Below are 17,810 nucleotides of genomic sequence, written 5' to 3'. Positions count from 1 at the left end.
TGCTGATGTGCTTGGCTAGGTAGTCTTTTGTCGACCGCTATGCAGCTTGCAAATCGCTTGGCGCCCGTGCTTCCTGAAGCTCCTGGGAGCTGTGAATACAGTATCGGGGAGACGGATTCATGCATGTCGCGATGCCTGCGATTAATGCCATGATATTGCTTTCACGGGAAGGAGGCGTCTGGTAAGAACGTGGCATGCCTTACGTAGACTAATGCCTAGATAACTACTGCCTCATAGCAAGATGCATCTCGGCATCATTCTGGCTCGGAGTAGAACGCATAGGAACAGTCCCTAGAAGCTCAGGTTTATGATATCGCTGAAATCCTTGTCTTTCCTAGGGCACTCGGGATGGTTTTTCAACCATAGAATTGATGGCTCTGATGGTTTGGTTTTCTTAGGCCGCTATCGGACTTCACTTCCTGTCGAATCCCCGTCGGACAGATATTGCTTGACACCGTGGCCAATGCACGTTTGCGCGACTTCGGCCACCGTTTCGGCGGCACATGAAGATTCCTTCAGCTTGCGTTGCTTGGTCGAGCTATTGCACAGTACACCTGCCACTGCACGAACATATCAAGATGCTCTTCACGAAAGACTTCACGAGCATGTCTCGTGAAGAAATCGAGAGCCTAGCAAAGCCTACCAAAGATTACCAAGAGGTAGACATTGGCCGTATCCTTCTTAGTGTGCGAAACAATCTGACTGGAGTCAGATTATGGAAGTCTGGCCGCCTCTGAGGATCGAGTGGGATGACAAGCAGAAGGCTGTTGCCAAGTTGCGACAACAGACCGAAGTGGCCGATGAGATGGACGAGCAAGATCCAGCAGTAGACGAAGAAATTCGTCCAATATCTGCTCGTGATGGACACCAACTCTCTCTTCGAATTTTCCGCTCGAACCGGCACACTGATCCAGAAGGTCCACGCGTTGTCCTCTGGCATGGAGGTGGGTGGGTGCTGGGCAGCGCAACAATGGTAGCAGATATCGCACGCCGTCTGTGTAAGCGCTTTGGAGCCATCGTCATCGCGCCGAATTACCGACTTGCTCCTGAGAATCCATGGCCGGCCAGCATCAATGATGCGTGGGATGCCTTTGAATGGATTCGCAAGAACATGGCCATCCAGTACGAGCAGCGCGAGGGTGGTGGTACCTTCATCGTCGGTGGCATCTCGGCAGGTGCTAGCATGGCTATCGCAATTGCACATCAGGCTCAAGATGAGAAGCTTGAACCGCGCGTCACTGGAGTGTACTCTGCCTGCGGCTCTGTACAGCCTAGAGACGCCACACAACTAGGCTCCAGCTTTCACGAGCGATACTTGAGCCGGACCCAACACGAATGCATCAACAACCCCATCCTGTCCAAAGATCTTGTAAAGTTCATGAGAGAATGTGCCCAGGCTGATACTCAGTCCAAGCTGTATGCGCCGCTGCTGTGGCCCGGCAATGAGAACCACAGAGGCCTGCCAAAGATATATCAGCAGCTATGTGGTCGCGACTACAATCGCGACGAGGGACTCATATTTGACCACATTTTGAAGAGTCAGGGCGGGGCGTCGCGAGTAGATTTGTATCCTGGACTACCGCATTGCTTTTGGATTGCTCTCCCGTACATCCCAGAATTTGCGCAGTGGCAGAATGATACAATTTCGGGATTCCAATGGCTTCTGGGCCCGAATTGATCACCACATGGCCATACTGAGAGGGTGAAACCTAAAGTCAGGGCATGCAGGCCAGCGGCTGCGAAGGCTCTTGCCACACCGGACTGATACCGTCGCTCCACTCCTATACGAGGGTAAATGCTCGGTTTGCATTATCACTCTGTGTTCCTGCAGACCGGTATGTCGCATTCACCCTTCATGAAGCTGTCTCTTCATTAGCAATGAGTAGCGACTTTAGCACTTTGTGGAGGACTACCGCCCTTCATGGTGCGGCGCATTGGTATGGCTCAGGTCTGCATATGCGTCCAATTCGAACAGTGCGGCTCTCATTGTGGATGGTACAGCCAGCGCCTGGGCTCAATTCTCCAGAGTAGAAAGCGTGCCCTCCACATTATGGTATTCTTTTGCCTCATTTGTCTCCTTAGAACTGCGATATCATGTATTGTGGGACTAGTTCTCGATCTTCTGGCTGTCGTTTGTCATTGTTGCTTGCAACCTGCATTTCCATTTCCTGATGCTCTGCCTTTCCTGAAATTTGCTTCGAGGCAATATCTGACTGCAACTTATTGCCAGTACTGTAGAACCCGTGCGTCTCAGCTTTACTGTCGGCCAGTCTATCTCATCTCTTTGAAGAGTGCCTCACTCGCGATATCCAGCGAAGAAAAGAGGTCATGGCGAAATAAAACTGCCTTACCGTCGCTTCAAACCCATTTTCGATCACAAAACTGGTATTCCAATGTTGATGGTTGTTCTCGAGAGTTAGACTATAGAATGTTCATTAGTATAGCAGTACCTTACGGTCGTGGTCTCGAGGAGGTGCCCAGGAAGGCGCGATCATGATTCTTGGCGGACAGTGACATTATGACTCGCGTCAGAACCTCTTCTCGCAATGGAACCTCCAATCGATCTCGAACTTCCACCAGTCCACGATTTCAACACAGCGATCGCGCAGTATGGAGAAGCGCAAATATAATGGCAGTGGCGATACCGGTCCACGCAAAGCGCCCAAGGCCAGCGGCGGCATGTCGTTCGCGCAGAAAATGATGGCCAAGATGGGCTACAAGGAAGGCTCGGGTTTAGGAAAAGAAGGAGAAGGTATTGTGGCCCCGATCGAGGTTAAGCTGAGACCACAGGGCGCTGGTGTGGGTGCTGTCAAGGAGAAGACGGAGCAATACAAGCAGGAGCAAAAGCGAGCAGCCGAAAAGCGAGGAGAGACCTATGAAGACAGCAGCGAAGAGGAGCGCAAAGCCCGGCGAGCACGCAAGAAAAAGACGCCTGGCGTGAGCGGTGGTGGTGCAAGGACTCCGGGAAGTGCTGGTGGAGTGCGCAAGCAGAAGATCAAGTATCAAACTGTGGCAGACGTACAGGCTGCCGCGCCCGGACTGGATGTGCCCCCACAGATGCTGAGCTCTATCATTGATGCAACTGGCAGCCAGACAAAGCTGCTCACGAGTGCTGCCGGTCTCATGACGCCTGCCGGGTTTCAGACTGCAGACACTGAAGCTGAGAAGCTTGCAAAGCGTGAGAGATTGGAGCTGGAGGCCTTCATCGAAGCATGGCATGGTGTGCAGGAGCAGAAGGTGTATGTCGAAGAAAGGGCAGGCCAGTTGCAGATTGAATCCGAGCAACAGAAAGACGAGCTGGAAAGATTGCAGACTGTCGTTGAAGCTGTGGCAAAACTACAAGTGACCACGCGATCCGGCCCACTCGACAGCGAGGATCATTTGGAATGGGGTTTGCTGATAGCGAAGCTCCGTGAGCTTCAAGAGAACCATAGGCACGATATTGAGCGCTATCAGCTAGGCGACGCTGCTGTGGGCGCACTGTATCCAGTGTTCAAAAAACGAATGGCAAATTGGGATCCGCTCAAAGAGCCTGAGCTTTTGGTCTCTGATCTGCTACAAATCGAGCCACTGCTCGGCCTAGAGACCAAAGATGAGGTGATCACTGCGCGGCACCTGACTGAATTGGACCAGGACTATGGAAGATCGCACAGACAAAAGGCCACCTCAGCTTACGAGACGATGATATACACGATATGGCTACCTAAGGTACGGACTACGATAACGAATTGGAATGTGCTTGAACACATACCTTTAGTGAAACTTGTCGAAGCATGGCGGCCTCTGCTGCCTCCGTTCGTTTACAGCAATCTAATGGATCAGTTGATCGTCACGAAGCTGATCTCGGCGCTGAAGACATGGGATCCAAGAAAGCGGGAACATCACCACAGAAAGATAGTAGTTAAGCATGCCCAGCCACATACATGGCTCTACCCTTGGCTTCCTCACCTGCCGCCCTATCAACTCGACGCGAAAGTGCCTGGCAGTCTACTTTCAGGTATCAAGGACCGCCTGCGGAAGGTACTCGATGACTGGAAAGTCACAAGTGGCGAACTTCCTGGCCTCTTGCAATTGCGCGATGTACTTCATTCCGAGGTTGATCATGCTCTGGTCAGACATATCCTGCCAAAACTGGCGCGCCATTTGTCGCTAGAATTGGAGATAGACCCATCTGATCAGGACCTTACTCCTCTGGAGAACGTACTGAAGTGGCAGTCATATTTTAAGCCTGATATTCTTGCTCGCCTACTGGTGGCAGAATTCTTCCCCAAATGGCTTGCGACTCTCCATCTTTGGCTAACCTCAGGGGAGGCGAATTTCGATGAGGTTGGCGAATGGCTAGAATGGTGGAAACAGCAATTGCCAAAAGAGCTCGATCATCACCCGGAAGTAGTGAAGGAATGGCAGAAGGGACACGAGATGATCCACAAAGCCCTCGACTTGTTCGAAGAGGGTGGAGCAGTGACTGAGCTGGCCGCACCCGCTGCTGGACCCGTAAGACCTATCGCGAAAGAGGTCGGCAAGAAGGTTGATAGCCAGAGTGCTGCTTCGCAACGACCACGTGAGGACTTTACGCAGGACTTCAAGGATGTGGTCGAAGAATGGTGTGCGGAGGAAGACCTGACGATGGTGCCCATGAGAGAAGCACATCTTCAGAGTGGAGCGCCGCTCTTCCGCATTACGGCTAGTGCCACTGGCAAAGGTGGTGTTGTGGTGTACCTCAAAGGTGACATTATCTGGGCGCAGAAGAAGGGCGATAGAAACGTTTACGAACCCATGGCAATGGACGAGAAGTTGGTCAAAAGGGCAGAAGGTCAATGACACCACTGAGTCAAGTTGTCATCGAGTCGCGTCGGATTGAGAAAGGCGGACGAATCGCCTAGTTGCGCCATGTCAATGATCATGGCGATGCAAGAACAGCTGGGCAGCTAATGACAAGGTGAGCTTCGATGCCATATCACAACGGAGCAGATACTCGTCTTGGTTTTTAGCTAATTTGAGTATCATGTACGTTGAGCAGCTGTGACTCCGCGGTAGATGGCGACGCGAAGCCAGCCTCTTTGTACTCCCACAAGCGACCGCTGTACAGCATAGCCTCAGCTGTGCGCACACCAGATGCCGATGTATCATGCATGCAGAACCACCTCGCGTATGAATACATACCAGGTAGGCATAGATAGCCAGCTCAAGAGACTTGCCAAGCCAGGGATTCACTCTCCCCCACTTCACCCACTTGCTCGAAGACAATACACTCAATAGGCAGTGAAGCTCAGAAAACGCTTGCAAAAAAAAGAAAAAGAAAAAGAAATCCCCACGTTGAGCTAGTAGATGAGTGACGTTTCAAAAAGATCAGGCAAGATCTGATATGATGGGAGAGTGGCAATAATGATCAGACTTCACTGCTTACAGTACTAGGTAGGTACATGTACTCTTGAATGACGAGACGCCGCCGACGAAGGAAGCAAAGATCAGAAGAAACGAAGTCCCATACAGTAAATGTACCCTCTCAAACACCACCATCCCAACCATCTAGGTACGGTAGGTACATACGACATATATTGTTTCTTGTTCCTCTTCACACTCCAACCCCATAAACCCTCCCCGCATGCCCACTCGCCCGATCCGTCAAGCCCTCCCAATTAAAATGCTCTTCCCCCTCCTCCTCACCACCCCTCGGCCTCGGCCTGACCACATCCCACCGATTCCTCCTCTCCTTCTCCGTATCCCTCACCAAGCCACCACCATCAGGACAGTTCCCTTCAATCCACCTCTTCTTCTCCTCACTCCGCACTCGAATCTCACACTTGAACGGCTTCGGCATCGTAATCACCCAGGGAGCAGTCTCATACCACGGTACAGGGTTTTCTGCTGCGGATTTCCCCTCGCAACGTCGAATGTCAAAGGCCCAGATGAGGTGGCCGATCAACGTGAAGAGTTCGCATTGCGTGAGTTCGACTCCCGGGCAGGAGCGGTTGCCGTAGCCGAAGCCGCGGTCGTTGTTGAGGTTGGGGAATTCGGTCAGAGGTTCTTTGTAGGTGGTGGGGTAGGCGGGGTTGAGCCAGCGGTCGGGGAGAAATTCGTTGCCGGAGGGGTATGTGGATTCTTCGCGGGAGATGAGGCTAGGGGTGAGATGCTGGTTAGTATATGTGTGTGTGTGTGCGCGCGCGTATTCAAAGAAAGCGAGGGAGGATGATGGGGGGAAAGTTTGACTTACTAGTGGTTTGCGTGGCAAATTGCTCCTTTGGGAATATGGTAGCCTTCGTAGACATCATCTTCCATGACCACGTGAGGGACACCAAGAGGAGTGGCTTGTCGCCATCGGACGATTTCCTTGACTGTCGCTCGGAGATGAGGCAGCTGAGGCATGTCCGTCATCTCGGGAGGACGATTACCACAGACACGATCAATCTCCTCGACGACCTTGGCTTGCCATGATGGGTAGTGACACATGGCCGTGAAGAAGGCGTGGAGCGGACCTCCAATGGTAGCGATGGCGACAAAGGAAGACGATCCAATCGCATGTGCTGCTTCGTAGTCGTCCAGATGCTCGGTTCCCTTCTCTTTGGTGGTCCATAACTTGCTCCAGCAGTCTTCGCAATTGCCCTCCTCAGTGCGTCTCTTCACATCTTGCAGTGCCTCGACAAACGCATCCGTCATCTCCTGTTTGCGGAGTGCTTCTTGCTGTTTCCATGGCGAGACAGACTCGGGCAGGTTCATCAAGAAAGTCAGCTTGTTGATGACCGGTCCGGCAGGTGAGACTGCCTTGAGAATGACGGGAATAATTTTCAACAACTTGCTTCCATGCTCAGGATCACCCCAAGCAACGCCAGCGATGGTCCTCGCACAATGTACCAGCATATGTTCCGACCAACGATCCGGTCGCTCCAGCATTCTCCTCAACGTTCTCTTGTTCTCGATGCTCGGCCAATTGTAGAACGTCTTGGGCGTGGCGTGTCTCATGATCAGGTGCATGAAGTTCTTGTATCTCCGGAACTTTTCACCATAGCCCATGAGAGGCAGAATCTCCGCTCCGTCTCGAACGCCAACTGCTGCGGGAAGCTCGTTGCGATCACAGTAGTTCTTTTGACGAGTGACGAAGAGGTCTCGAGAAATCTTGTCGGTCTCGATCCAGATGTGGATAACGCCCATGACTTTCCATTCGTAGATGGGACCATATTTCTTGTGGAGTGCTCCAAAGTGCCATGCTGCCTCGATACCAGGTCCGGGAACGTCCCAGAAACGACCAGCATACGGTAGTCCTGCGATGGTGTTAGCTGATCGTTTCGAAGCCGTGTGGATATTCCAAGTCGAATCGATTCATACCTGGCAATCGTGGAAGTGGTTTGACTCCAGGTGGAAGCTGTTTCTTGCTAATCTTGAACACTCTCGTAACCACAAGCGATAGCACAAGCAAGAAGGCGAGAATGAACGTGGGTGATTGAAACGCAGGAAGAGTGCTCGTTGAGGCCGTTAAAGAGTCAACGATGCGGAGCTGTGATGAGGAGCCAGTTGCAGTAGCGAGCATCTGCTCCGCCGGAGACTGCACGTGTGCCATCTTCTGAGCACCAGTTTAACAGTGCTGATACTAGCAACAAAATCAAGTGCGTGTTGATTTGCACAGACGAGATTTGGCAGTAGAAAGTGGTATTAAGGGCCCCGAACGAATGAACGAAGGCAGAACAACGGGGAAAGGGGGGATTCTGGCAACGACATGACTTTTATCGGACATGAGTGCACAAAGGCGTGACATAGCCGCGAGAAGCAGACGGGGGGTGCGGAAATGGGCGATTGCATCAGTGATACAGCATGGAGGCGGGATCGAAAGTAGAAACAGATTGCTTCCATGCCCGCTAGGTGAAGTCGGAGGAAGAAGGTTACGGAGAAGGGTGTGGAGAGCCGTACCGTGTGCCCTAAGGCACCTTACCTTACCTTTACCTTACCTACCATTTACCTTAGCCTCTAGATCTGCTGCGCCTAAGTTTAGTGTACCTGTGTTCAAATATTAGGTGAGCTACTTATCTAAATATTCATGGTGAAACCTACATTCGCGGCTGAAGGCTGTCCCATCCATATTTAGATGATGCCGCACGGGCATACCGGAGTCGTATCACTCACTCACTCAGCCTGACCTTACCATGTAACAAGTACCTTAAGTACTTTTCTTCGCAGAGCCAAAGAGCTGGATGCTCATCAATCAGGCTTACGAGCCGATACCAAGAACCCAGTTTTCATTCATTTGCTGTGCTGAGAGTTGTATCATGTCTGTCTGCCCGAACTGTGTCTCGGCACCGACGTCCAAAACATAACATCTGCGTGGAGACCCGGAGTATTGGGTCCATGTGGTTCGGCTGCTGCTACTTTCCGGCAGTCGACAGTCGGTGGAGTACGATGCGGAGTGGTGACGAACGTAAGAAGAGGAAGAGGAACGAACTCCCTGGCTCAGGAAGAGCGCAAGAGACCCGACCACTTCTTCGCTCTGCGTTCTTAATCCGTGTCATACGGCTGGAAGTCTCTTTCGCAAGACATGTCGATATCCGCGTCGGCTCATGCGCGGTAGATAATCGTAGGCATTGCTACCCTAGGTACCTTGCTCATCACAGATTCGACAGACGCAAGCCACAAAAATCTCTCATTTGAAATTATCCAACGAAAATCCTCCATGTCCATTATTGTTATTCCCACCACCATTCTTCTCCGCCTCTGACCTCTTCAGCTCCTCCTCCAACGTCCTCTCACACTCCTTCACCTCCGGCATATCCACGTCCCCTACTCGCACACTACTCCAATCCTCCTCATACCCGGCGCCAATATGCGGCCACGGTCCCACCGGCGTAATCGCCCGAAGATTGATCTCCCCATGACTCTTGGTATAGTTCTCTTTGATGTGACGAAACTCGGTCGTCTCCCGAAAGGCGGGATGCACTTTTTCATTCCAGTAGAGCCCTCGAAGCCAATTGTAGAGTACGGGATATCCGTATCGAAGCATGCTCAAATTGCATTTGAAATGTTGCACGTATACGATGTCGAAGCGGATCAAGGTGCAGTAGACGCGAATGTCGACTTCGGTGAGGTGGTTCCCGAGGAGGTAGGGACCTCCATTGGAGGCGGCGAGGCGTTCGAGGAGGTTGAGTAGTGCGAAGACGGGTGGGACGTTTTTGTCGTACGTGGCTTGGTCGGGGGCGAAGCCGGCTTTGTAGACTCCCGCGTTGAGGTCGCGTTGGAGGATGGGGGAGAGGGCGTCGATTTGGGATCGGAGGTGTTCCGGATAGAGGTTTATGTTGGCTAGGTCGTTAGGGAGGAGAGAGTTGAAGGCGGTTTGGAGATCGCGGAGGAGTTCGTGGGACTAGGAGATGATATAATCAGTGTGTTATCTCTTGGGAATAGCATGACGGTAAGGTATGGTGGGAGTGAAATAGATTATGGCTCACTTCATTATTGACAATGGTATTCAGCTTCTTATCCCACAGCACAGGCACGCTGTATCTGCCCTTGTAATTCTCGTCGGCCTTGAAATACAGCTCATGCAAGTACTTGCTGCCGAAGAGCTGATCGTCTGTGGCGCCCTCATAGTTGTCTTCCGCGCCTTGGACGTTGAATCTCCAGCCGGGCCAGCCTTTACCGTCGCCTTTGGGATATGGTCGTACAATGCTCGTTTCAATGCCGGCATATTTGTGCAGTTGTTTGAGATGGATTACTAGGTTGGCGCGATGCGCGAACGGGCAGAATAGGCCGATATATAGATGGTAACGATCCTTTTCCGGTTGAAAAGGTCCTTCGGGCGTGATCTTGCCATGAAATGAGTCTTCTGGGCCGGTGTGCCATGACGCTGGGAGATCAGTAGTAGTAGTATCAGCCATTATGGCACGGGAGATGCTGTCGTGGTAAGCTGTGCGGGTCAAGTGGGTCAAACGCGAGAGCATCGAATAAGAGTGAAAATGGGCCTACAGCTGGAGAAGTTCATATACCATCAACATCATCGTGTTGATGTTGGTGTCTCGATGAGCTCATCGTCATCGGCAGAACTGGAAGGTTTTGATGACACTGAGCGGCTCGGATTCCGCATACCGACGATGAGCCTTTCCATCCCGACATATCCCCCAGACCAGATGCTTACAGATCCCGTCATCATCTCTGCACCAACTCACCTGTTAGGCTGTTCGTCGCCGACCATAGACACTATCAAGAGGTCACACATCAGTCAGCACCCGTTGGCATCCGCTTGTCCCCAAGTACTGTACCGCAGGGTCGTTATCATTCTCAAGATCATCCTTCATCGTCCTGCGCCATCTTGTACACGTATTTGCGTCTACTAGGCCATCATCTGGCGAGGGCGCTTCCTGTTCGTGAGTTGTAGCTGGGCATTGATCGAGTCCGACCGGAGCTGCATTTCCAAACTGTCCCACACTCGCGGATCATGCTGGTGGCTCGGCTCAGCGACTTGCCAAGGCAGAGGTTCGTCTCGCAGGCAATGGTGAGGTGCTCGAAGCAGAGAACAAATGTCACCTCTGAGCAGATTCTTTGCAGCTTTCTGTAAAAGACCTCAGTTCAACTCTATCTGCGTACGGCTGACCAGACTCTTTGGAGCATCTTGCAAGCCTCCTGATAGACTGTCACTGGCAGCATGAATAGTGGCGATTGTCTGGACAAGACATGGGCTCGCAATCATAACTAGGTAGCTGCTGATTAGAGGCAGAACAGGCAGAAATCAAGGCAAACAGCGCGCTACATCTGCAGTGAGCGTATTAGAGTTCGAGTCCTCGGGGGCATCTATATCCTCTTTGGATGTCTTGATCGAGAGTTGGTGACAGCGATGTAATCAGTGACAACCGTGGGGGCTGACACACTGTCGACGTCTGCGACAGTGCCTTGTTTGGAACCTGTGATGCCCATTGCTGCTGGGACGACAGTTGGCAGTGCAGATCAGGCAACATAGACAGTAAGGAGCATAGCGAAGGCTACAAGTGTGAGGTTGGAATCACGAAAAGCAAGTGAAGACGGGACGTGCGTGTCTCTCTCTCTCTCTTCACTTGTGCCAGACCATGTCCAGTAGATAAGATACAGTATGTAGCTGAGTAGCTCCTAGCTCCTAGTCCTAGCAAGCGGACGATGTTGTCCCCGCCATCTGTCCATGACTCAATAGTCATCACCTTATCGACCATGTCTTTGTAAGGTACAATACATGGAGGTAGACTCCTGGTGCCTGACTATTATTATGCAATACCTTATGCACCATCTGCATGTTGGCTTTGGGTCAATGCTTGCTTTTACCCACGCAGCACAGTCTGCACAGACAGGCCACAGTCCTTGCGACCAGATAAGATTCGTCTCCACGCACGTGGTGACCGGGTTCTTGCAGCGCTCTCCAAGCACGACGTCAAACACACATGTACCTCCAGGTCGAGAACGAAGTGTATGTGCGCCGGAACACTTTTCCCGGACGACTCGGGGATGCTTACATCATGTCGCACGTACATGTGTATCCGTGGTGAGTGAGCCCCGACAGAAAAGGGTTTCGATTTGAGCAGCATTATATTACAAGCACATGGCGAGAGGAGACTTGACGGCGTGAGGCCCACATGGACATACCTGTAAGGTCATGTACCTAGGTATGTACCTAGGTAAGACATGTAGTTCCACTCTCTCGAACCTGAGGCACAAGGCGGCGCAATTCTGTGCTCGGTCACAGGAATCTAGGATGAATTTCCGGAGCCGCACATAACCCCCCACTTACCCCCTTTTTACAAGGGATTCTAAACTAGTTTGAGAATAGAGGTTGCCAAGCCAGAGTCAGACCCTGAGAATCGAGATAGGAAAGGCCATGCATGGAGCGAGGCCAGAAATCTGCAGTGTGAACACGTCTCCAGGTCCAGCATCGTCCAGATTCCACGCCATCCATCTCACCCATACCCTCTGCAATCGATCTTGTACTCCATCGCAAGATCTCGCTCTCTCGCTCTCCATCTGTCCGCCATCTGTCCGCCATCTGTCCACCGTCAGTCCAATCACCCTCCAGACTGCCCCTCGAGAAAAAGAGAGAGAGAGAGAGACCACCCTCACCTCCACCGGCACCCGCTCCCTCACACCACGAGCAGCTGGTTCTGCACTCCATCCTCGCACCCCAGCCGAGTCTCTACATCTCGCGGCACTCTTCCACAATGGGTCTCAAGGGTATGCGCGACCAGGATAGAGCACATTACAAGCGCACGCTTTCCTAATCGACTCGCAGCATTGATCCTCGTGGGCGGCTTCGGCACGCGTCTGCGTCCTCTCACCCTCACCCTCCCCAAGCCCCTGGTCGAGTTCGGCAACCGTCCCATGATTCTGCACCAAATCGAGGCTCTCGCAGCCGCCGGCGTTACTGACATCGTGCTCGCCGTGAACTACCGCCCGGAGATGATGACGGCGGCGCTGAAGAAGTATGAGGAAATGTACAAGGTCAACATCACCTACTCGGTCGAGACGGAGCCATTGGGCACTGCAGGCCCGCTCAAGTTGGCGGAGCGCATCCTCGGCAAGGACGACCAGCCATTCTTTGTGCTCAACTCCGATGTCATTTGCGAATACAACTTCCCCGAGCTCGCCGCGGCGCACAAGGCCCATGGCCAGGAAGGCACGATTGTGGTGACCAAGGTGGAGGAGCCATCCAAGTATGGTGTGATTGTGCACCGGCCTGACCACCCGACGCGCATTGAGCGCTTCGTTGAGAAGCCTGTGGAGTTTGTGGGCAACCGCATCAACGCCGGTCTATACATCCTCAACCCATCCGTGCTGAAGCGCATTGAGCTGCGACCGACGTCCATTGAGCAGGAGACATTCCCCGAAATGGTCAAAGAGGGACAACTGCACTCTTTTGATCTCGAGGGCTTCTGGATGGACGTCGGTCAGCCCAAGGACTTTTTGTCGGGCACATGTCTGTACCTGTCTTCCCTCACCAAGAAGGGCAGCGATCTCCTCACACCGGTGTCAGAGCCGTTTGTGAATGGAGGTAACGTCATGATTGATCCCTCGGCCAAGATTGGCAACAACTGCAAGATCGGACCCAACGTGGTCATTGGGCCGAATGTGGTGATTGGAGACGGGGTGAGAATACAACGATCGGTGCTGCTCTCTGGCAGCAAGGTCAAGGAGCACGCATGGGTCAAGAGCACCATTGTGGGCTGGAATAGCACGATCGGTCGATGGGCACGCATGGAGAATGTGTCGGTGCTCGGCGACGACGTGACGATTGGCGATGAGATTTATTGCAACGGGGCTTCTGTGCTCCCGCACAAGAGCATCAAGGCCAATGTGGAGAGTACGTTCCCGCTTTTTTCCTTTGACATGTCTTTTTTTCTTCTGCCCCCTGCCGAACCACAGCACTGACCACTGACATTTGGGTGTGCAGCTCCCGCGATCATCATGTAATCGAGCACACGCCACACGAACGCGTGTCCCTCTCCCTTTTCTCTCTTTGACGACCATCATCAGTCGAGTCGGCATGTGCAAAGCATCGGAGATTCTTCACTCTATATCCAGCGACGGGAAAGAAAAACAAAAAACACAAAAATTGCATGAGTGGCCATCAGCCTGGCTTCAGTTCATCAGGCAAGGCATATGCGGGGCGAGGGGGGTGCGGGGCGGTACAGGGCGTTTCACGGCGCGTTCGGGCGCCTGCGTATACAAGGCGACGGGTAGTGTGTGTGCGTGTGTGTGTAGGCAAAGCAAGCAAGCATGATTATTGCCAGCCCCAGCTTCCTCACATTTCGATTCATGTGTTGGGAGGAAAAAAAGGTGTGTGGAGGACAAGGTACAGGTAGGTAGTAATAAGAAAAGACTCTCTTTGTCCGATGGGATGATGTGGGTTCGGTAGGTAGGTACAGCAGGTCAGGTAGGTAGGGATACGGAAGGACAGAAAAAAGAATCATCCACAAAAACGAGCATCACGCATCAAGCATCTTTTCTCTGTTCTTTTATCAATCTGACACGCGAATGCCTGTTCATGGGTCGCTCGCCTATTTTAGTCTGGTGTCGGAGGTATAGGTGTACAACATGCACACCTTGTTGCATGGACTCTATGGAGCTTCGTGGTCTTTTTTCCCCAATGTCGCTAATTTTTGTATCATTATTGAACCTGGTCGAAGCGAGAAGTCAAATCATCATCATCACATGTCCGATCTGTTTCAAGTATTTTGGACCTTTGACCTGGCATGTGCATTCGTGGTTGGTTGGTTGGTTGGTTCTTTTCTCTTATTTCTTCTTTTCTTCTCTCTATATATTAAAAGAAAACCGAGGATGATCCGTCGGTTCCATCGCTCTGCCTGGTTATCCGAGAAATCCGTTCCGATTGGAACTGGGATCAGGAGGAGGAAGGAAGGAAGGAAGGAAGGAAGAAGCTGGAGGATGAATATTCCTCCAAGTCCTTGAAGTCCTTTCTTTCTCAACTTCCACAGCTACTGCTAGTAGGTACTGCCTGCATAGACAACAATCGTATCGTCGTCGGTTGAAGCAGAGCAGAGCGGTGGTGGTGGTGGTGGTGGTGATGCGAGGTAAGCGAGGATACTTGCTCTGTCGTCTGGCCGTGAGATATGTATCATCACAAACAGCCTGTACACCAGCAAGGAATGGAAGGCGGGGGGGGAAGACGGAAGTCCAAGTCCCAAGCGAGGCTAGAAGATTCAAGAAGGCTCCTCTACCTCCTAGGAGGTAGGAGGTAGGGCACGAGTGGATTAGGCCAAATAGTGTTTTTCGCGGAGAAGGTCTTCCGCGGACCGAGAAGGAGTGTCGGAAGGCTGTCCACATTGGATTTCGCCATTTGTGCGTTTTCTTTCCGTCCCGCAGCTCCGCTTCTAACCAGTGGATCCGTGGGCCCGGCCCTGCGCACCTTGGCTCTGCTCACATGCATCGGCGCGGCTTCCCCGGCGGCCACGCGAATCAAAAGGAAGCATGCTGCCCGCCGTGCCCGGCCGCTTCGCTGGATCGTCTCTGCAGGCTGCAGCCATACAGTAGTAGTCACCCACCATGCAATGCAATGCACGCTGCCTAAAGCGCCTCACTTCACCTTCTCACCCTCTCATCCTCTCATCAGCCATCAGTCATCAGTCATCATCACCCATTCACCCTCTCCCACAGTCCCACTCCCACCGACCTTCTGGCCAGGTGTGCACGCTCGTTGCCGCGCTCCGCGACGCCTGCTCGCCCCCACCTCCCTGATCCTCATACTTCCTAGGAGGTAACGCGCTCGCTCGCTCGCTTCGGTGAGAAGTCCATGCCTTCCTTGGCCGCAGATGAAAATCCGCCTCTCCCTCTCCGGGCGCACTCTGCACGGAGGTCACTCCTGACTGTGTAACAGTCAGGTCCTGTTCGTTGGGCGGCATTCTGGTGGCATGACTGATCATCTCGTCGGCTGAAGTCCGGATCCATGACGTGACGTACTACCTTGGGGCACTCTCTCGATGGTTGTACACACGCTCACACGTACACAGGAGCCTTGGAGGTAGGGTTGGAGGTAGTACGGTCGTATCAAGTCGACTACTTTTGGGCTGGTTGCCACAGGAAAGACGGCCGGATAAATGCTGATGCAGTCTCGAATCTCGGGTGCTCGAGCCGACGACGAAGGAGGGCCACTCGGGCCACGTCCGACCTGCTCTCAGGTGAGTGCGTGGGAGAGAGACAAGCCATGGCATGGGCATGGAGGTGGAAGGCTGGAAGCACGAGGGAGGCCCAGTGACGACCGACAACTCGGACGAGAGCCGGGCGGGAGTGGTTCAATGTGATTTGATGATTTGGATGGTGCTAAACTGCTAGACTGCTAGTTCGCGTTGGACTCCCTGGAGGTAGGAGCCTAGGAGGTAGGTAGTAGGAGGTAGTTCAGGTGCTGAGAAGGCTGCTTCTCATTCTCGGTAAGGCAGGTAGGTAGGGTACTAGTTCTCGTTCTAGTTCTAAAATTCTACCAGGAGGTAGGATGGAGTGTCTCCCCTCTGCCTGCCTAGGACCCCTAGGTACATGCACCTGTAATTGTGTCGGGTACCTGCCTCTACCTAGTAGTAGGAACCTGACCTTAGGCTCTGGTGAGGACTCGCCGACTCGGGAGGCTCCCGTCCAGTTCAGGCTCCCGTCACCGTCCTGCTCCTGCTCCTGCTCGCTGCGGCGGTGGAGACTCGCACTCCCTTCCCTCTCTTTTAGATTTCCATGTGGGCCCCCTAGCACCTGCAGCGGTAATGCACAATGCTGCTCCAGTGTGTGGCAGTGCCAATCATATAATGGCGCACACCGAGAGATGCCCTTGGAGGTAGATGTACCTACCTTACCTGACCTACCTATCTAGCATACCTGCCTGATCTAAGTTGCCTTGTACCAATTCATCCATCACCATCACCACCATCATTATTACCATTACCATTATCACCACCACCACCACCACCACCACCACCACCACCACCACTGGACCAACATACCCAAAAAACCATCCTCCCAACCCAACCTCAAGAGCCGATGACATGTACGTCGGCGAAGGAGCAGAACCCTCTCCACCATCCCATCCTGTAAATTGACAGGCGGTGCCGCCCACCTCAAGACGCACGCACGTCCGCACCATGGATAACAGCACCAGGAATGACAGCAGAAACAACAACAGCAGCAACAACAACAACGACAACAACAACAATGACAACAACAACACCAACACCAACAGCTCGCTGTGCTTGTGCTTTCCATGCATCATATCCTACCTCGAAGGTTACATTTACCCCACCAAGGAAAACCAGCACTATCCCATCTTGCAACGAAAAGGCTTCACCCAACAGCAGCAAAGGCAGATTGCGGAGGAGTGGTATTGGATTGCTTTCGAAAGGGAAACTGCCGTGAACGACTATATGAGGGGTTATGCAACCTTTCGAGATGGTTGCTGGTGGAGGCGACCGCCCATTCCCAGGACCTCGCATCGGAATTCCTGCACTTTTCCTTCTTCTGCTTCTTCTCCTCCTTTACCTTCTTCACCTTCGGTTTCCGGTTCTGATGGAACGTGAAAAAGAGAGTGGAGCCTCGCTTCTACCGGACAAAAAAAGGTTAAAAATCGATTTCGTCAACGAGGGGATAATTCGCGTAAGGATCGGCTTTGGAAACGTACGAATACGGGCTGCGGCTTGGCGGCCGTCGGGGCTATCTTTTTCCCCTCGGAAGCTACACGTACCAACCTTGTCCGTTCATCGATATCTCCTCGTCGGCATCGGCATCGCTCATGATCATCTCTCGTCGACATCACTGGCTCTTCCCACGCGATCCAGACTACCTCTACGTCAGATCGACTTCGAAGTCGACGATCAATTACCGGCCCGGTATACCCAGAACAATCGCACCATTTTCACGTGCTGTTCATGCAGATGCTCTGTGCGGCCATGGAGGGAAACCGTCTGATGTTCGCAGAGTGTTGTCAGGCCAATGAGATTCAGTTATCTGTTATTATGGCAAGAGCTCCTGGTTCTGCTTGATGGCAGGCAGGCAGGCAGGCAGGCATATTTTCTCCAGCAATCACTGTTCGCCAAGTCGTAACGAGCCAGAGTGCGAAAGCTCTCATCAGGGCTTTGTAGTGGGGGACTTTGTAGCAAGTATTGTACAGTACCGCATCCTCTCTATGAACAGCACAAATCCGTACATCTACTACGACTATTCATGATGGTATGAGGAGGGAGATGTGATGCAATGTTGATAAGCTACCTACAAGTATACATGTAAGTACCTGTAGACATGGGTTCGACATACCGTAGAGCCTAAAAACGCCAACCGGAATAGACCCAGACTAGTGCGTGTGCATTCTCGGACGTATGAAAGTGAGG

The 17,810-nt window shown here is 52.5% G+C and overlaps 7 protein-coding genes across 7 annotated transcripts; 5 read left to right on the top strand and 2 right to left on the bottom strand.

The window, feature by feature from the left end:
- Window positions 1-563: 563 nt before the first annotated feature.
- On the top strand, window positions 564-2,064 carry SEPMUDRAFT_83894 (alpha/beta-hydrolase). The gene is made up of 2 exons (XM_016910342.1): window positions 564-659; window positions 713-2,064. The coding sequence occupies exons 1-2, from the start codon at window positions 579-581 to the stop codon at window positions 1,676-1,678; spliced, it is 1,047 nt and encodes a 348-aa protein (XP_016761368.1). The 5' UTR covers window positions 564-578; the 3' UTR covers window positions 1,679-2,064.
- Window positions 2,065-2,610: 546 nt separating this feature from the next.
- Window positions 2,611-5,196, top strand: SEPMUDRAFT_63985 (TFP11-domain-containing protein; the record flags this gene model as incomplete). Its single annotated transcript, XM_016909663.1, has 1 exon — window positions 2,611-5,196. One exon carries the CDS (start codon window positions 2,611-2,613, stop codon window positions 4,819-4,821), a length of 2,211 nt encoding a protein of 736 aa, XP_016761367.1. The 3' UTR covers window positions 4,822-5,196.
- Window positions 5,197-5,463: 267 nt separating this feature from the next.
- Window positions 5,464-7,670, bottom strand: SEPMUDRAFT_63980 (cytochrome P450). Its single transcript, XM_016909662.1, has 3 exons — window positions 7,324-7,670; window positions 6,215-7,259; window positions 5,464-6,119 (listed from the first exon to the last, which is right to left on the bottom strand). The coding sequence occupies exons 1-3, from the start codon at window positions 7,553-7,555 to the stop codon at window positions 5,576-5,578; spliced, it is 1,821 nt and encodes a 606-aa protein (XP_016761366.1). The 5' UTR covers window positions 7,556-7,670; the 3' UTR covers window positions 5,464-5,575.
- A 544-nt stretch (window positions 7,671-8,214) lies between these two features.
- SEPMUDRAFT_148605 (uncharacterized protein) lies at window positions 8,215-9,904 on the bottom strand. Its single transcript, XM_016905026.1, has 2 exons — window positions 9,429-9,904; window positions 8,215-9,343 (listed from the first exon to the last, which is right to left on the bottom strand). Exons 1-2 carry the CDS (start codon window positions 9,855-9,857, stop codon window positions 8,630-8,632), a joined length of 1,143 nt encoding a protein of 380 aa, XP_016761365.1. The 5' UTR covers window positions 9,858-9,904; the 3' UTR covers window positions 8,215-8,629.
- A 31-nt stretch (window positions 9,905-9,935) lies between these two features.
- Window positions 9,936-10,313, top strand: SEPMUDRAFT_116301 (uncharacterized protein; the record flags this gene model as incomplete). Its single annotated transcript, XM_016901244.1, has 1 exon — window positions 9,936-10,313. One exon carries the CDS (start codon window positions 9,936-9,938, stop codon window positions 10,311-10,313), a length of 378 nt encoding a protein of 125 aa, XP_016761364.1.
- A 1,581-nt stretch (window positions 10,314-11,894) lies between these two features.
- Window positions 11,895-13,908, top strand: SEPMUDRAFT_148604 (mannose-1-phosphate guanylyltransferase). Its single transcript, XM_016905025.1, has 3 exons — window positions 11,895-12,168; window positions 12,227-13,294; window positions 13,385-13,908. Exons 1-3 carry the CDS (start codon window positions 12,156-12,158, stop codon window positions 13,402-13,404), a joined length of 1,101 nt encoding a protein of 366 aa, XP_016761363.1. The 5' UTR covers window positions 11,895-12,155; the 3' UTR covers window positions 13,405-13,908.
- Window positions 13,909-16,643: 2,735 nt separating this feature from the next.
- SEPMUDRAFT_83884 (uncharacterized protein) lies at window positions 16,644-17,626 on the top strand. Its single transcript, XM_016910341.1, has one exon. It carries the CDS (start codon window positions 16,861-16,863, stop codon window positions 17,389-17,391), a length of 531 nt encoding a protein of 176 aa, XP_016761362.1. The 5' UTR covers window positions 16,644-16,860; the 3' UTR covers window positions 17,392-17,626.
- Window positions 17,627-17,810: the final 184 nt, after the last annotated feature.

Source organism: Sphaerulina musiva (genome assembly GCF_000320565.1).
Source record: "Sphaerulina musiva SO2202 unplaced genomic scaffold SEPMUscaffold_4, whole genome shotgun sequence".
In the NCBI taxonomy this organism is placed as follows: Eukaryota; Fungi; Ascomycota; class Dothideomycetes; order Mycosphaerellales; family Mycosphaerellaceae; genus Sphaerulina; species Sphaerulina musiva.
The sequence above is the reverse complement of the archived record's forward strand: the minus strand, read 5'-3'. Positions and strand labels throughout refer to the sequence as shown.